The sequence below is a fragment of the Macaca fascicularis genome, chromosome 3 (assembly GCF_037993035.2).
Source record: "Macaca fascicularis isolate 582-1 chromosome 3, T2T-MFA8v1.1".
NCBI classification, from domain to species: Eukaryota; Metazoa; Chordata; class Mammalia; order Primates; family Cercopithecidae; genus Macaca; species Macaca fascicularis.
In genome coordinates, this window is record NC_088377.1 from 100,118,072 (window position 1) to 100,137,857 (window position 19,786).

The window sequence follows — 19,786 nt, forward strand, 5'->3', positions numbered from 1 at the left end:
CTCTGTAAAGCGGGAGCCACGATACCCGCTCTATCTCACATAGTAACTATGGAGTTGACATGAGAGATTGAAGGCAGCCATGATCTGCAAACTATGGAGCCCTACGTAACTATATGTGATGTGATGTAACGTAACGTAACGTAATGTAATCTAGTTATATTATCTCTAAGGAGCTAGGGAATCCGGGAGTGGCGAAGAGAGTAGAAACACGTGAGCCTATGGCCTATCCCAGGGAACATGGGTCATTATAGAGGATTAAAATTGGCCCTGTGTTCTGGGTTAAATGAATGTTGCCGGGTGGAGGTCATTAGCGGGAGGGTGTTGAGTGAAAATCCTATATACACTGCACACTGATTGCAGGAGGTTGCAGTTTTCCTGCCCAGCCCACCACCACGGGACCACGTGGTTCTTCGGTCCAGCCTGCCGCCACTGGACTGCATGTAAGGCAATTCTCCTGCCCAGCCCCTGCCGCTGGACTCTCTCCCCTGTATGTCAGTACAGTAAAACCCCATGTCTCATTTGCTGGCTCTGGGTCTCTTCTTTGGCCTCTTGAACCTGGTGCCTTCCCTACTGAGGTTAAGGCCAGGCACAGTGGCTCACATCTGTAATCCCAGCACTTTGGGAGGCCGAGGCGGGCAGATCACTTGAGGACAGGAGTTCGAGACCAGCCTGGCCAACATAGTGAAACCCCATCTCTACTAAATATATGAAAATTAGTTGGGGCTGGTGGCGTGTGCCTGTAGTCCCAGCTCCTCGGGAAGCAGAGATGAGAGAATCACTTGAACCAGGAAGATAGAGGTTGTAGTGAGCCAAGATCGTGCCATTGCACTCCAGCCTGGGTGACAGAGCAAGACTCCATCTAAAAAATAAAATAAAATAAAATAAAATAAAATAAAATAAAATAAAATAGATTAGAATAAAATAAAATAAAATAAAAAGGGGGTTTGGCACAGCAAACGCACTGTCGTAAGCAGAATTACACACATTAATTCCTTTGCTCCTCATAATAACCTTGTGTTGGACAGTTTTATTGTCCCCCTTTTACAGATAAGACCTGGACAGGTTGAGTAACTTGCCCAGAGTCACCCAGTAAGTGGCAGAGCCAGGATTCAATTCAAACCTGGGTGATCTGATAGCAGACTTCACACCCCTACCCACCAGGCCACCCAGGAGACTCCCATTCAGCTGTTAATGCTATTCCTATTAGCTGGAGGTTTCAATGTTTTCCACTGGGGAATAAATCTTTTTTTAAAAAGCAATATGAAATGCTAATGTCCACATTTATGAGGAGGGACAATTTGGAAGCATGGATAGGAAGCACCAGAAATAGACTGCCTGGAATTCTAAGGGACATATCATACAGATATGTAGTAATCTAGCATCCTCACCTCTATGCTCAATCCCACCTATGGTTGGCAAGTCTAAATTTAACTTCTGGATCCCAATTTTCAACAGTCAAGAAGAAGAGACAGGCATACACACAGACTGGGAAGAATTCTGGAGCCCTGGCTTTTACTGCAACCACACATTCTCATACCGAAAAGGTGGGCCAAAAAATGAAAGTGACTGGTATATTTAAATTATCCCTGACAGTTATAATCATTTATTCCTATTTCAGTGAATTTTTTTTCAGTTGACTGGGAAAAAGAGTTTATGCTCACTCTGGACAAGAGAGTTGGCATTTCCGGGTCTTGCTGTCCACAAAGCTTCCTTTGCGCTATCGGTGATCACATAAGCACTGCTGGGGCCCATGCATCCAAACAGGTTGCACCCGAAAGGCAGAGCTGCCAACTCTGGAGAATTCAGCTCCTCAGACCCAAGAGAGTAACTGTTATCTGTAGAGCCAACTCCAGGTCTTTTGGATAATAGTGTAAACTACGCGAGGTCATATTGAGCTGGCATTCAGCAGCTGCTGTCTCTGGAGGGGGCACTCAGCACAGTGGGCTAGAGGGTCTTCATAAAAGAAGGGGAGGTGGTGTCTATGCCCTGGAGAGCACAGCCAATCAACCGTGGCTTTGGTGCATCGAGCACGTGCCCTGTGGCTTCAGAGATCCTTTTATGCACCTTCCAGGGACTCCCCTTAAGCAGTCTCTCTTCTTAACTATGTGTAGGTGTGGATAATGTGCTCAGCAATCTACCTCAAATGCAGATGCTGATTCAACAGGTCTCAAGTTGGACCCGATTCTGCATCCCTAACAGACTCCCAGGTGATGGGGATACTGTTAGTCCAAGAGCCAAGGGTGGTAGAACTCTAAAGTATTTGGGAAATGTGGCACCATTTATCTTCATGATCATGATGCTGGCAGGATGCAGAAACCCCTGGTGGGGTCCTGACCCTAAGGAAAAAAGGGTGGCAAGATGGATGTAGCACAATGGGCAGGAGGAGGCACTCTCTTACCTTTTGAGGCCATCATACTTTCTCAAAAAGAGAATGGTTTGAATGTTCATAACGTGAGTGATTAAAAAAAAAAAAAAAAAGGAAAAAAGAAAAAAAAAAAAAAGAGAAACTGTCAACATTCAATGTTTATTATGAAACCCACATGTGTGCATAATCTTTTCGCATCAAACTTTCCCTGACCCACCCAGGCAGCTTCTCACAGGTGGATTCTTTCTCTTTTCCAGGCTCTTGACCAGACTCCATGAGTAGAGGCAAGAATTGGACTTTTTCTGGGACACAGGATTTTCCTGTGGGATCTAACCCGCAGCTCTCCAGCCACTCGTGGCAAACTGAAAATACCAATCTTGCTCATGCCAGTGAACTAGAATTAGGGGGATTTTTCTGGCAGAAATGTCTCTCCTTCTTGAGAGAAGAAACGCAGAGTCACGCAGCAACCCCAGGGAGAGGACTTGGGCCAACTGAGTGAGAATCTACAAGCACCACAGGATCCACCTCCAGGGTGGGCCGTGGAAGCAGCAGCAACCAAACAGCACACAAAACTGCAAGGGCAATAGGGGACTCAGGACCCTAACGTCCACAGTGTTGGTAAGGAGAAGAATACACTCGAGGAAGCAATAGTTCCTTGTTAAGCCCATAACACTTTGAGAGGATTCGAAAGGGCAAAGATAAAATCTAGTTTTGCTGCTAAATTGGAAATAGTAGGCTATTTCTTCCCTTGTAAACTGTTTTCCACCCAGCAGTAAGTCTGTCAGTTGACATTAAATATAAAACATGAAAAGATGGTGGGGAAAACTGAACGGCATGATCACCATTATTTAGGTCCATAGCCATTGTTTCATTCTCTAGCTCAATCACATATGACCAGCAACTGTCAACGGAGGGTCACTTAAGAAAAATGCAAGGCTCTGATGATTATCCAACTCACACTTACCAAAGTGATAGATGGGGGTTTCTGAAACCACTACAAGTAGCAGTACCTGCTTGCGGGGGCCAACAACAGCCTGCCTGGCATTGTCATTTGCATACATGTGCCATTTGGATATGACAGTAGCAAGAAAAATAGGTAAAAATCATACCTCTCTGAGTCATCAACATTAGCAAGTCACTGGAGTGGAGTGTGGGTCACTCGAGGGAAGATGGCCAGCAGAATCCACACTCAATTACCCATCCAATAAACATTTCCTAATACCTGTTAGAAGCCAGAAACTGAGACTAAATTTAAGAGTGTCTGGGTTTTGACAATCCTTTGGGTTCTCAGTCTGATTTCAAAGTTCCCCATGAATCCACAAGACAGCTAAATCAGTAGTGCCCCCATTTTAAAGGTGGGGGCACTGAGGCCAAGTGTACCTGTTAGAGGCCAAACGGCATGGGAGCAAGACAGGGCAGAGCAGGTCTACCTTCCACCACATGGAGCCATTTCTAAGGAAATGGAGCTGAGGCAGCCAAGATGGACCCTTCCTGGACTTCCTCCTGGGCCAGCCCTGCCCCTGCTCTGAGCACATCTAGGTCCTGCTATTCTTCAGTCCCACCTCCTCATGAAGCCACTGCCTGGCTTTGTTCCTCAATGAGCCTGCTCACACTGATACTCCTAGTACTTCGAATACACTGGAAGCCACAGAGTTTCATTAAAAAATATATTTTCTGATAATGTGATCACAGAAAACTTAGAAAATGTGGAAAAGAAGAAAATAAAAATTATCCGTAACCCTGAGCGCTTTGGCCACGTGGCCCTCTGGGAGGACAGGAGCATCCATTGGTCCTCCTTGGAGTCCTAGCCCCTAACACAGTGAGTCGTGTGGATCAGGTGCTCAGTGAATGTTTGTAATTTTACCAAAACCAATGTTGATAAACTTTTGACTTGCCCTTCTAATGCCTTTTCATGTTGAAATCACTTAGCAAATTGTTTTCTCTCTTCACCAATAATCTAAGGTTCCCCCAAACGGTAACCTGCTCACTTCTCCACAGTATTTTGTCTAGTATCCTCATCCCATCCACATCATACTAACAATGACTTAGTGCCTACCATGGGTAACACACTGTACTGAGTATCCAACAAAAACTCCATTAATCTTCACTGCAACCCTAAGGGAACTATCATCATTAATTTTCTAATTTTACAAATGAACTGAAAAACAGAGAGGTTAAGTAACTTGTCTAAGGTCACACAGCCAGCAAGTGGTAGAACTGAGACTTTAAATCCAGGTAGCCTGCCAACAGAGCTTGGGTTCTTCATGACTGTTGTATCTGTTCCCTTGTAATTGGGTTAAGAGATGACAAGCAACCCCCTGCAGAACATGCTCATAGAAACAGCTCCCCCAAGAATCAGTAGAGTGCAGTAGGCAGAGCAGGGAATAGGACTTCCTCACTTGCCATGCACGGCATCTAGAGGAGTATCTGGACCCAAATGCATGCTCTGTCTTGTGATGGGGTTCTCCTGTACATTTACGTGGCCGTCTCTCCTACCAGAAAGTCCACTCCTTGAGGGCAAGACCTGGGCCTCCTAGGCCTGGCCCCTCGCCTTCGAAGCAGTGTTGTGGCAACAGCAGAAGACTGATACATTTTGTTGAAAACATGATGAAGTAGAGGAAAGATAAAAGAGTAAGATGGCTTAAATGAAAAAAGGAGACCTTTTCTTAAACGTTCAAATCCAGCAACAGATTTCTTGGGGGGAGCGGAAACTTTGAGACATTGATTATTTCAGTTAGGGGGAAGGCTAGCAAGTGAGAGGGGGATAATGTGTATAGCTATGAAGTCTGTATTTCTTTTTCATTTTTTTAAACAGCTCTCACGCTGTCACCCAGGCTGCAGCACGACGGTACAATCATGGGTCACTGCAACCTCCACTTCCTGGGCTCAAGCTATCCTCTCACCTCAGCCTCCCAAGTAGTTAGGACCACAAGAGTGCCACCACACCTGGTGTGGTGTTTTTATTTTTTGTAGAGATAGGTTCTCACTATGTTGCCCAAGCTGGTCTCAAACTCCTGGACTCAAGAGATCCTGCCACCTCAGCCTCCCAAAGTGTTAGGATCACACACATGTGCCACCATGCCCGGCCCAAAGTTTGTATGTTGAAAGTGTAAAAAGAGTGCTAAATAAAGTGGCATAGCTTTAGCTTTGTGGGCAGGACCGCTGAGGAAGGCCAGAGGTGATACCCCTCTTTTGGCCTATGGATGCAAGAGTGCCCAAGCTTCAGCAAAGTTAACTGAATTTGTCTGACTGATGTTCCAAAGGACAGTAGAAGGCCGTCAACAAATAGCAACTGACCTCTCTGAAGAGCCTGCAGGGGGAAAGGGCTGGCAATGGGGTGGCCAAGGGAAAAGAGGCGTGCAGAGCCCGGGATGGGGCTGCTCTAAGAGAAAGGCAAAAACCCTCCTCCTGGGGCTGGCCCAGGATAAACACAAAAGCAGCTGCATGGATTGATGAGACTCCCGTGTATTTTCAGGGAAATGATGTGCTGGTTTAACCACTTGATAAGCTATAGCATTTGGGTAAGCGTTTCTTCAACAGATACTTTCAACTGTGATAACAGCAACAAAACCCTTACCTATGTCTTATTTTTAACAAAGCTCCCTTATATAAAACAAACAGATACATGGTGCCATTGGGAAGCAGCGCTCTATTTGGTGGAGGTGGAGTGTATCAAAGTTTCTCCAGGGATCTCTGTGGTCCTTTATTCGGGTTTGTGGCGCTCCTTCTCATCCAGTCTGGGGCACATCCTGACTGGGAGAAACCTGAGGCCTTCAGCACTCCATCTTTACCAGCCCCGGAAGGTGCCTCCCACCAGCCTTGCCCTCGGGCAAACAGGCCCTGCCAGAGGGCAGCCCAGCCCATAAACCTCCTCACCAAAGGGCGTGCTGTGCCAGGTCAAGGCCTCCTCACCTGGGGAGCCACATCCCTGCCCACAAGGTAAAGCTCCACTTCAGAAACGAAACCTGGAAGCTCAGCTACAGCAAATCAAAGCTGTGGGCCCGCGTGACACATCTCAGCACCACCTGAAAGAACATCCTCAACCAATCCAACTGCTTCAGCTACGCATCCAGGTTTCTTTTGGACCACGTTTGTTTCCTCGTTTACATGTGGCTAGCCTGGTTTCCAAAACACAACCGGAGACCTGGTAAAGAAAAACAGCACAGTGACTCCCGGCTGGAGCTCCCCTTCCCAGGTGAGCCAGTCCTGCAGGGAGGGGAGGCTGCCTGCCACCACAGACAACACCCACAAAGAGCAGCCGGCGGCAGGCCAGTGAGTGAGCCCCTGCGAGGAAACCTGCTGCAAAGCGAACCGCATTAGCCAACAGGTATTCTTCTAGTTAAAATTTAGAGGAATCCATTTCTTTTTAATTTTGCCTAATGTGATCTCCCTTCTTCGATGTCTAACAGGCATTTACAACACTGACATGTCCACAACTGAGCTCTGACATTACCAACCCCAAACTCCCCACCAACCACCCCTGCAGCCTTCCCCATCTCAGTAGATGGCTAGGCCATTCCCTTCACTGCTTGGACAAGAAACTCAGGAGTCCCCCTTCTCTCCCTTTTTCCCACATCCCACTTCTGATCCACCAGCAAGTCCAGCTGGGTCTACTCTCAAGGTATCTCCAGAATCCAACCCCTCACCCCACCTCCGCCGTGACTGTTCCAGTCCAGGCCACCACTATTTCTCACCTGGATGACAGCAATGGCCTCCTCAGTGGCCAATCTGTCCCTCCTTACACAGCCTATTCTCAACAGTCATCAGAGAGAGACTTTCAAGACGTGAAGTCAGGTCACATCCCTCTTCTGCCTAACCCCTTGGGGGGCTCCCCATCACCCCAGAGTAAGAGCCCATGTCCTTCTGTGACTGCAAGACTCCTGGAATTCCTCCGGCTCACCTCTCTCTACTTCCTTCAGCTACACTGGCTGCTCCTGCTCCCTGGACACAGGTGTCGTCCAACCCCAAGCCTTCATACCTGCTGCTTTCTCTACCGAAAATGCTATTCCCCTAGATTTCCTCATGGCCCACTCTCTACTCCAAGTTTTTCCTCAAATGTTACCTTCTCAGCAAAGCCTTCCCTGGTTCCCTACTCAAAAATTCCAGGACCCCTGACACTTTTTACCCCGTTCCCTGATTCCTTTCTCTTTGGCACTTAATCACTAGCATCATTTCACAACATTACATGTGTCCTTGTCTATCCTGTCTCCCCCCACTGGAGCACAGGCTCTGTGAGATCTAAGCTTCTCATGCTTTAGTTCCAGTGCCAGGAACAATGCAGTACACAGTGCCATGTGCCTAGTGGGTACCCAATACATATTTATTGAATGAATGAATGAATGTGGGACAGACTGGTACTTTTAAGTCAAGTCTCTATTTTGAATGTGCCAAACTGGCTTAGAAAATTAACAAACAAAAAAGGGATTTCAGTGACTTTTGTCACTCTATTTGATTTCTATCATTTGCTTAAGCAAATCAGAGTGACAAAAGCCAGTGAAATCCCACTTCTTATAATGGTGCACAAAGTGACTGGGCCCAACTCTTTCATTGAGAATGACTAAAAAAGCTGAATTAAATATGAAAAACAGCTTCTTAAATATAAAGTATGAACCAGGAGAGGTAAGCCAAATATAAAAAGCTGCTTTTGTCCTGAGGGCATTTGTTGACCTGGAAGAAGCAGCTAGAAACTTCACTGCTTTCTCGTGCTACTCTAACAGCTAGAGGGACCAAAGTGAAAGTCCAGGGTCTTCCAAAGGAGCAGACTGTACACCATCCCCACTTGAAGCTAAGCCCCGAGAGGCCCACACCCTCAGAACGAGGAGGAGCCACAGGAGGCCAGACCCGCATCCTGCCTTCTCACCCCCGGGAGCCATCGGAGAACCACAAGCCTTACACTGTGCTAAGGTGTCTCAGACTAATAGGCCCCCAAGTCCTGACAGAAGCAAACAAAAATCCTCTCTGGAGGAAGGTACTGTCATCTCAGGCCTTGCTTTATTCCTACATGTAAACTTTCAAATACAGTAACTAGTACCCAGAGATAATCCCACACACACAGAAACAACATACCAGGTCTGAGAACTAGCAGAAACAAGAGAAGACCAAACAGACTTACAAAATGAAGTATCATCAGACACAGTCTACTATGCAACCAAGCCTACTATGTTCAAAGAAACAGGATAAAAGCTTGGAAAATGCAGCAGAGGAGACAGCATTAAAACAGATTTGAAAAAATAAATAGAAATTCTAGCAAATACCATTGAACATGTGCAGTATTTACAGTGGGCAGGGAATTGAACTTAGGGGAAACATTGAGACACTGGTGATGGGACTTTATCTTCCAATGAAGATAGAAAGAAGTAGATAATATTCAAAATAGAAGTCAGTATTCATTTTAAAGGTTTATCAGCTAGAATGAAAACAGACTGTCAGCTAGCCACAGAAATACACATTCCTAAATCCCAAAAGGGGAAAACAAAGCAACAGTAAGCTAATATAAGAGACTTTTTAAAAATAGAATAGAGCCAGTATCCAGTTTCATCCCTTTCCATACCCACAAACGTGGAGGTATTAATATAACCTGTATACAGCTTCCCAGCAATCCCCAAATATAGGCCCCACTATTATAAAAGAACCTCCATCGGGCTTGCAAGTGCCATGGTTCTAAGTCTCCTGGAGGAGAACAGGAATACTCAGTTGTCTCATAAAGGATCTGTTTGCTTCCCCCCCATCAGGGATTCTCAACTCAAGTGATGCTAGAAATAACCATCATCCCTGCAGCAAACAGCTGTGTCACATCCCGTCCCTCTCCTCCCACCCCTCCCTATACTGGCTGCTATCTCTAAGCCACAGGGCAGACAAGAGAAAAACAATTAGTCATCCCAGGTTTTGCCCACCTTCCCCACCACCCCTGTTATTCTAAACACAATCACCATAGAAAACAAGCTGTGGTTAGAAGCCAAGCAGGCACCTACAGGTCTGAAAGACTTGAAGACTTTTTCCAGGACTTCGTGGAGCGTCTTCTTGCCGCAGGAGGAGATGTAATCCTGTGCTAGCTGCAAGAAAGGCAGGCAGTCCTCGCTCTCACTCCACACGTGCTGCGTGCCCATGGGCGGTGGAAGGAGAAAACAAAGACACAAAGTCACTACACTCAGTGTGAAGTTCAGAAAAGTCAAGCAGATTTTCTTAATGACACGAATCTGAAGAAGGCCTCCATTCTACATAAAATTCATACATTCATTCTTGATTTGTGTTGAAAGGTATGAAAAAAAATGTCTAATCTATAGACGCCCCCAAGCTTTTGGTCCATACCTCACCTGCTCTTTCGTCATCAGATGTGCTCCTACACAGTAAAGAGGGCAGGGGGTGGCCATTCCTCATCAATGATTTCCACTGTTCACCTTGTGCAGGCTAAGGGCGGTTTTCAGACATGGGAAGGAGAAACCAGAGCCTTTGCCTTCAAAATCCTTAACTTTGCTTTCAGCTATGGCTGAAAGATTAATTAAGCATACTTTGTAAGCATTAACTTGGAACAAGACATTCTTTACCCAGATTGGCCTGTGAGTGGGCATGGTGGTAAATTTACTTCCAAATGCAAGTAACTTAAGAGAACCCACCAAGTCACCACTATGTCACTGGAAAACAAAGCCTTTCTGAAAACTTCCCTTCCCTAAAATGCTTTAAGAGGACATCATACCGAAGCATCATTTCACAATCTAACACATACTAAGAGGAGATTGGTTTTGGGTTTTTTGTTTCTTTTCTTTTCTTTTTTTTAAAGACAGGGTTTCGCTCTGTTACCCAGGCTGGAATGCAGTGGCATGATCTTAACTCACTGCAACCTCTGCCTCCCAGACTCAAGTGACCCTCCCAGCTTGGCCTCCCAAGTAGGTGGAACTACAGGTGTGCACCACCACAACCGACTGATTTTTTTGTATTTTTGATAGAGACACGGTTTCGCCATGTTGCCCAGGCTAGTCTTGATCCACCTGCCTCAGCCTCCCAAAGTGCTGGGATTATAGGCGTGAGCCACCATGCCCAGTCTAGGTTTTATTTTTTCTGAAGACTGGGTAAGGCTTTTTTCCATATGAGGATATCCAGTTTAGCACATCTTTAAGACTAGGCAAGCCTCTCCCATAAATGTTCAAAGATCTGGAACAAGGCCAAGAAACAGGTTTGAGCATTCTTAATGCAGAAGATCCTGCCCTGCATATCTAAGTGAGTCAGGGACATGGGGTTACCAGGGTAACACCAGAGCATCTGTCAGGTACAAGAATCACTCTTTAGTTGGGACGGATCCATGATGGCTAAACACTGGCAAAAAAAAAAAAAAAAAAAAAAAAGTATTGAGGTCTGGGAGAAAGCTATCTGGCAGATAAGAACAAGATGCAGGGGCTAGATAGGAGGATATGGTCTTATGTGGAGACATGGTCCATGCCAAGCACACACTTGCCCCATATCCCTATCACTCAATAAACACATTTCCTCTCCTTTCTTCTCATTGCAGGGTTTCTACACCTACAGACTTTAAATACTCCCCAGATCCAAATGAGAATAACTAGGTGCCAAGATACCATCTTTATACCCCAATTATCTGTGTTTCATAGTTGTAAAGGTCCATTTCCAACACACGTTGCTCTCATGCCAGAAGACTTCTCTAGAGACTTCCCCAACCCAATAAAGACAACGTCTGGGCTCTCTATTTAGTGAACAGCTCAAATGCTCTTCCCTACTAATGAGAGGCCCTTAAAGCTGTCAAACCACCACAATATCATTTATGTAATAGTCTCTTCCATTGTACAAAAGTATAATAGCCCAAAGCACTTGTATATCCATTATGCCACTTGATTCTTAATCAGTGGAGATTCTGCAAGAACAACAAAAGTTCTACTTTAGTAAGTTCGGCTCAGCATCCATTTTCATACTCAAATGTGTAAAAGTTCCAGCTTATTTCAAATTATTACCCAAGTTAAAGAGGGGATTAACATCTAGCACCACATTTCAGAAAACTTGAAGCTGAGTAAGTACCTGGCGCAGTGCCTGGCTGGCATGCAGTGAATATTCAGTAAATGGTGGACGTAAGTACCTTCTTTCCCCCTTTGCATCTGTAGGAGGATGGGGGAGACAGAGGGGAAGGGGTGGGCTTACCATCTGCCACAAGGCTATGGTCATACAATGAGTAAATCAGACACCCAATGTGACTCAGTGAGAGCACTGCCGGAGGCAACTTGGGTTGAGGTTAATTCAGAAGCAGGTGCACCTATGAAAAGCTTGTAAACCTACTTTGTTAAAAAGTAAGTACATCTGGGCTTCAAATTACAAAGTAAACTTAGAAAAGTATATCACTCAAACAATAACAGAATCATACATTGCAGTGTAGCCACCACTGCTTGGTAATCAGACAGTTTATTTAGCTAAGTGTTTCTAAGGCATTTCTAACCTCATGAAGAGATTGTTCATGCCACAATTTCCATTACTCTCCTTTTAGAGCGATTTAGGACTGTATGTTGAAGGAAGACTTAACATCCACAAAAGGGCCTTCTGTCTAAACTGCCTTCATTTGGCTATCTCCACCTGTATTACCAGTTCTGTTAGGTTTTGAGGTTTAAAAAATGTTGTAACTGAATCCCTGTCCACATGATAGAGTGGCATGGGGTTTGGACTCAGATCCGGGTGTACACGGTCACTTAAAAGACATCATTTACTAAATGCTAGTTGTCTCATATCCATTGTATCTCATAACAAGGAAGTGTTCCATTTAAATTCCTTCCTTTCAAAATGAATCAAGGCAGCTGGCAAAGTATCACGGGATACAAGACAAAATGAACTAAAAAAATAAGTCTGTCATTGGGAAAAAAAAAAAAAAAAAAGACAAAGGAAGAGAAATGAGATCCAAGAGTGAGACCAGGACAAACAGCAAGGTATGAGGGCCTGGCTACTTGCTACAGATGGGACACAGATTTGCCAACAAAGCTTTCTAAGTAGCCCATGCAAAGAAAGAGGCACTATCCATCTCACGAGGTGGTGTCCACAGATAAAACAGACGTGCTCTTCAGGAAAATTAACAGGCGGGGGGTTGCGGGCAGAGCAGTTATTCTCTTAGGAAGATACAGGGCCCATTCCAAAACCAAGGGGAGCAGAGAGACCTTCTAGGGGCAGGGCTGGTGATCCTGAAAATAGGATCTAGTCCTGTACAAAGACAAATGGACAACTGAAGGCCCGGAGTCCTGTGGTACTGGGCGTGGCCACAGTAACTTCAACTTGGCAAATATTTTAAGCATTTGTAACCAAATACTCATTTTGACCAGGAAAAAAACTATAGCAGGAATCAGAGAACCTCTAGCTCTCAACAATGCTCTGAACAATGCAATGCCCTGGCAAACATGAATCTGGGTATGGAAAATATTGACTCTCCAACAAGGCAGTAGTCAGAGCGTTGGCAGCCTGCAGGCCTCCCTTGGACAAAAGGAGAAATGCCTGGGAAGGCTTCAGGGACTAAAGGGAAGCAGGGGTTCTCCAGCTTCAGTGTGGATCAGAGTGGGGTGGTGGGGGTTTAAATTGCAAAGTTAACTGAGAAAAGTGTATCACTCAAACACAATAACAGAATAGAAATGTATCCACCTTTGCTGGGTAATCAGTTTATTTAGCTAATGAACTATTCAGTGAGCTGAGAATGTGTATTTCCAACAAATTCCCAGGTGATGTTCATGTGGCTGGTTCTGGGACCACACTTTGAGAACCATGGGCACAGCAGAACTCTGGCTAATGGCCAGGCGCGGTGGCTCAAGCCTGTAATCCCAGCACTGTGGGAGGCCGAGGCAGGTGGATCATGAGGTCAGGAGATCGCGACCATCCTGGCTAACACGGTGAACTACTAACACGGTCTCTACTAAAAATACAAAACATTAGCCGGCCGTGGTGGCGGGCGCCTGCAGTCCCAGCTACTCGGGAGGCTGAGGCAGGAGAATGGCGTGAACCCAGGAGGCGGAGCTTGCAGTGAGCCCAGATCGCGCCACTGCACTCCAGCCTGGGTGACAGAGTGAGACTCCGTCTCAAAAAAAAAAAAAGAACTTTGGCTAACTACACATTTGAAGGGGGTTGGGGGTGGTGTGACATTTAAATATCTTTCCGGGAGAACTTCAGCAATTGCCATTACTGACTATAGCCAACTCCAAACCTCAGGCTGGCCTGAGCTGCAGTGAAGTAGCTGTCATCGAACCTGGCCTGAGTGGTCTACTCTTTCCTACAGAAAATCCGATAAGAACCTTGACTTGACTACAGGCCATCTGTGACCCTTCTTCCTGTGAAGTCAGGCCAGAGTTTACCATAAAAGTTCGCCCAGCCTAAGACAACATTAACTATGTCACCTGCAAATAGGAAAATGAGCACCTTCCTGTTTTATACAATGTATATCGGAATATCCAGTTTACCAAAACGTGGTCTCCGGTCATTAAGGTAATTCAATCCTACAGACATTTTTGGGGGAGCACAATGTGTGCGCCCCTACTATTCTAAGTCCCGGTGGGTAAGAAGCTGGACTTCCTGGTGCTTAAGCGGGGTGGGGGTGGCAGGGGAGGGAAGAGCACGCTCCTGTGTCTCCTCCCTCTGGGACTCACTCCTACCGTAGTACTGAAGTGGGGGTTTTCTGCCACTCGGTACCAAGGGAGTCCGTTTTCAACTGGTGTGTCTTAATCCAAAATGGATCCCTGGCCAGGCGGCTCACACCTGTAATTCCAACATTGTGGGAGGCCAAAATGGAAGGGTTGCTTGAGGCCAGGAGTTCAAGACCACCTGGTCAACAGAGCAAGATTCCAGTCTCCACAAAAAATAACAAAAACAGCTGGGTATGGTGGCGCACACCTGTAGTCCTGGCTACTTGCCAGGATGAAGCAGTAGGATGCTTCAGCCCAGGAGTTCGAGGTTACGGTGAGCTCTGATCACACCACTGTACTCCAACGTGGGCAAGAGTGAGACCCCGTCTCTAAAGCAAAATAACAAAACCAAACCCTGATTCTTGTCCTGGGAACGGATGGCAGAAAAAGATAAAAGCCACAATTCACCACATGCCTCCCAACATATTTCTTTTTTTCTGTTTTGTTTGTTTGTTTGTTGTTGTAAGATGGAGTCTTGCTCTGTCACCCAGGCTAGAACACAGTGGTGCGATCTCCCCTCACTGCAACCTCTGCCTCCCAGGATCAAGTGATTCTCCTGCCTCAGCCTCCCAAGTAGCTGGGATTACAGGCACGCACCACCACGCCCAGCTAATTTCTGTGTTTTCAGTAGAGACAGGGTTTCACCAGGTTGGCCAGGCTGGTCTTGAATTCCTGACCTCAGGTGATCCGCCCGCCTCGGCCTCCCAAAGTGCTGGGATTACAGGTGTGAGCCACCGCACCCGGCCCCACCTCAAAACATATTTCTGCACATGGTGGGAAGAGCACAGCTGGCCACACCTAGGACTAACCCAATCTGTGTGTCAGCCACTGACCCATTTTACCAGTGAGGAAACTGAGGCTCAAAGAGGTTAAGTAACTTGCCTTTGGTCACACAGGGAACAAGGGCAGAGCCAGAATGTCAACGGAGGAGTGTACACCCTTTCAACTACACTCTGTGCACAATGTTTAACCTGAGCCTCAGTGCGTTCATTTGTAAGTCACGGAAAATAAGGGGGAATCTAAAGATTTCAGGAGACAACCTGTAGACCGACTCTCATTTAGCAGGGGCCCAAAAAGCGCTTATTCCCATCTACTTCAGCTCATATTAACATAACTACTCTCCTCATGACTACCACTCAAAGAATATACAAAGGACCTATCGTTTTCCCAGAAATAACCTCTCTGTATGAACACGCGCCGCCATTGTGGAATGCCTTCTGTCTACTGAGCACGTCACACGCACAGCTCATTTCATCCTCACGCTAATCATGTAATACAGGCATGACTGTCCCTATCTGACAGAGGAGGAAACAGGGTAGAGTTTAAATCAGACAAGAAAGTACTTTCTCTCCACTATACCACCACATAAGCGTGACTCAATCTCATTTAAATAAGTTCTATTTTCTTTCTCCAAAATAAGAAGGCTGTTATTTGATCACATAGTTAATAATAAAGATGTGTTCAGACCACAAATGGGGATCTATATATACACACACACACCTCTATAAACACGTGTAAAATTAAATCACAGTTCTTCCATAAATAAAGCCCTTTTCTTTAATAATATCATGATTACTACCTTTGTCTTTGTGCTGAGGAGGGATTAAACTATACAAAATGTTAGAGTGTAACCTGTGTCTGACTGGGCTGACAGGAAAGGCTGGGCAATCTGGGAAATGAATCCCTCCTCTCCCGCAGTCATCAGCATCCAGGCCCCCAGAGGGGCAGGGCAGTGCTCTTTGTTCTGAGACCTCATTTCTCGTGGCCCAGGACAAGGAAGGAATGCAGCTGGTGCTCCGTGCCTAGGAGTGCCCCTCTGTTTATCTGGCATCCAAGTGGCTGCTGAAACCCCATTCCAAGCCTGCCAGGACCCCAAGGACCTTCCAAGTTGGCAGAAAGGACTCCGCGGATCCCACTGACCAGGGCCAGGAGCCCTCCCTTGTCAAACCTGTAGAGCCAGGCAGGGTGGCCATGCCCTTGAACTCCCTCCACACACAGGGTACTAGCAGCTTTGTTTCACCGCAGGCCCTGATGATGGGGCCCACAGAGAGGGGTCCCTGGCAGAGGGGCAAGGGTCGGCATGGATGGGATGGGCTGTGGAGCAAGATAGAGAAAGTATGTGCAAGGGACCCAGAATGGAGGAAAAATAAACAGGCGTCCTTGATCTCGCGCCCCTGGAACTACTGGCCTGACCCCACCTGTGGGCCATTCTGCATGGTGGAGAGGACAGGCCTCTGGGCTCAAGTCCTTGCTCTGTCACTTCTTAGTGGTACAGTCCTGGATGAGCCCCTTAAACTCCCTGAGCCTCAGTTTCTTTGCCTATAAAGTGGGAATAATAATATTTACCTCAACGAATTTTTGTGAGGCCCAATAAGAAGCGACCCTTGAACCCAGTCTAGATGGGGTCCCCTGTTGTCACTCCTGTGATGCCATGCATTCAATACAGGGCTGTAGTTCAAGGTGCTCTACCACTTATTAACTGTGGAAAAGTTAGTAAAGTTTGCCATGTCTCAGTTTCTTCCTCTGTGAAACAGAGATAATTATAGAGATGGCCTTGTGAGAGTACTAAAGTTAAATGAGTTGGCATATGTAAAGTGCCGAGAGCAGCGTCTGCTACATAAAAAACTGAACATAAGTGATGGTTATTATTATTATTCTTTGAAACTGAATTCTTGACATTTGACATGTCTTTTACACTAGACTATAATTTACTCATCCTTACAGGTATGTACTGAGCACCCATCATGTTTGGATGCTGTTCCAAATGCCAGAACACAGTGATAACACAGACAAGGCCTCTGCTCTCATGAAGCTTAGAGTCCAGCTGGGGAGGCAGAAAACCAAAAAGAGAATGCCAAGTCTAACGAGTGCTATGGGAAGAATAAAAGAGGGTGAGGTGAAAGAACATGTCGTCAGAAAGGTTTCTCTTGGGCCTCGGGAGTATCGAGGAGCCAGCTGTGTAAAGATCTGGGGCAAGAGGGTTCTAGGCAGACAGAATGCAAGAGCCAAGGCCTTGAGGCAGGAATGCACTTGGCACGTCTGAGGACTAGAAGGCTCTGTGTGGCAGGAAGGTAGATCATGTGGGGGCCTGAGGCCAAGGCAAGGGCTTAGGTTTTATTATAAAAGATGGGAAGTCAGTTCAGCTGAGGTGGGGAATAGTGGTGACACGATCTGGCTTATATTTTAAATAGATCCAACATGACTGCTGGGTAGAGAGTGGCTTAGAGTCAGTCTCCCCAAGCAGTCATTTTGGATCTATTTAGTACCCCCACTTCAGTACTTACAGTAAGAGTGAGGTGGAGGTTATAAGCAAGGAGACAAGTTAGGAGATACGATGAAAAATGACAGTGGCTTAGACTATCTAAGCTGCCCCTACTTTAGACACTGTTCTCAAACAACTCTGCTCAGGAGGTACTAATATTATCATCCCAATTTTACAGATGTAGAAAGTATGGCATAGAGGCCAGGCGCAGTGGCTCACGCCTATCATCCCAGCACTTTGGGAGGCCAACGTGGGAGGATCACTTGAGCCCAGAGGTTCGATACCAGCCTAGGCAACATAACAAACCCTGTCTCTACTAAAAATAGAAAAATTAGCTGGGTGTGAGGTGCATGCCTTTAATCCCAGCTACTGGGGAGGCTGAGGCACAAGAATCACTTGAACTTGGGAGGTGGAGGTTGCAGTGAGCTGAGATTGTGCTACTACACTCCAGCCTGGGTGACAGAGCAAGAGTGTCTCAAAAAAAGAAAAACAAACAAAAAGAAAAAGTATGGCATAGAGGGGTTAAATAACTTCCCCAAGGCACACAAATGTGGGGAGCTGAGGTGCAAACCCACACAATCTGATCTACAGCCTGTGTGCTTAACCACTGCACCACACTGCTTCCTAGACAAGTAAAAATTGCCCCAGGAACATGAAGGCAGAGATCCTATTTGTATTCAAGATAGCACTCGTCTGGCACAAAGTAAACCCTCAATAAATGTTTGCTGAATGAATGAATGAATGATGTGGAAATACTTTTGTAAACCGAGAAATGCTCACGTAGATATTCTTATTGCTAAGTCCTTCAACTAACAGAAATTCCACTCATCTCACATTTTTGTCTAATGCTTAATACATTTTCCTGGGAAAAAGAAAAGAACTGAGGCAGGACACTTATTAGAGGCAAACAGTAGCTTGACAAACCTGGCCTGGGACAGATTCAAGAGGTCTGGCTAAGAAAACTCCTGAAGTTGGCATCTTGTCCATTAGAGCCTCCAGAACTTGGAGAAAGTTCCATTCCACCCAAGGAATCATCTGCCCACCCCCATCCTCTATCTTTCTATCTATTCTATTTAAATTGTCAGTTTACATGGCACTTTCAAGCATTTTTTCTCATGCAGATGGGAAAATATTTAAAATATGGGTGGCCTCAAGAGAAAGGCCTGATACAAATAATATAGTACTTCTTACTTCTGAACGATGGTTGGATACACATACTCATGGCAAGAGAACAGCCTTTTGTCTTCCTGGCCCATTTACTGTCTTTGGAGTCATTTCTTTGGGTATGGCCTGGGCAGTCCCAGCAGGAAGGCTGTGTGGGCTTCTCCCCAGTGAAATCCAGAACCATGAGCCATTCTTGTCCTGTTTCACATGGTCAGGAGGGAGAAAGGACGCTGGCAGATGAAGGAAGCCCAGAGCTGGAAGGGACCCTAGCCAAACCCTAACATTTTACAGTCAGCTGGATTCTGGTGCCCTTTCCACTGTATCCTGGGGGTTTTCTCACACTTTTGCGATGGAGTGAATCCCTTTTTAATGATCTCCCACTCCTTGCAAAAAGAACACTTATCTACTTACTTTACCTACTGTTAAGATGGGCTTACGGGCATTAATATTATTTTTCAGTTGGTTCTTCTGGAGGCATTCTGATTAGCCCCATTTTACAGCGGGAAAACCAACGTTCTTTAAAAAATGAGACAAGCTCTAAATTCTGGGAAACCCCAGGTCTCTAACCCCAAATTTGTGGGTCTCTTGCTGTGTGTCAGGGACTGTTCAGTGAGTCACCTATATGAACACCTCGGTGCTGGCATTATTATACCTATTTTTTTGGATGTGGAAACTGAGCTCAGGGTGGGTATTTTTTAGCACAGTCACAGAGCCAGAACTCATATCTGGCTGTCACACAAGGCCATCCCTTTTCTGGAGTGCCACTTCTGGAATGTCCTGGTGGATCCCTGCCCTCTTCGGGGGGTGCGTGTGCGCGGAAGGAATGCTTTATTGGCCAGACATACACAAGCCTTCACCTCTCCAGGACCAAGAAAGGCGGTCTTGCAGTCTCCCCAACTCCTTCGCGAACTTCCCATAGGTGGTCAGGGCGCGCGGCTGCAGGACCACGGCCCAGCTTTGTCTCCCCCACCTGAGGAGCCTGCACCAGGCCGCGCCCCACACCGCCCCACCTCCGCCCACAAGGCCGGCGACCACACGGTCACCCGCGCCCACGGCCGCCTCCATCTTACATTTGGGGATCATTATTTATTCCCCATCCTTACAAACACTTCATGAGCACCGTGCTCGCCCTACTCCGCCCCTCCCACCCCGACTCCCCTGCCCTCTGCATCCCCTCCCTCAACTGCCAGAGCCGGGATCCCAGGTGGGCGCAGGATTCAAAGTGGAAGGTTTGGACACCGCAGTTCCAGTTCCCGGTCCCCCTGAGCCGGGGCTGAGGGGATTCCCCCTCATCTGGAAACGCCGACAGGCTTCAGCTAGGCTGGGGCCACCGCCTCAGCTGGAGAG

At 46.5% G+C, this 19,786-nt stretch overlaps 1 protein-coding gene across 1 annotated transcript in view; it reads right to left on the reverse strand.

The window, feature by feature from the left end:
• The window catches only part of MTURN (maturin, neural progenitor differentiation regulator homolog), a 29,077-nt gene that overhangs the window by 8,209 nt on the left and 1,082 nt on the right, over nucleotides 1-19,786 (reverse strand). The window contains exon 2 of the mRNA XM_005549889.5: nucleotides 9,337-9,459. Within this exon, the coding sequence (XP_005549946.1) occupies nucleotides 9,337-9,459 (123 nt within the window). The remainder of the gene's footprint in view (nucleotides 1-9,336; nucleotides 9,460-19,786) is intronic.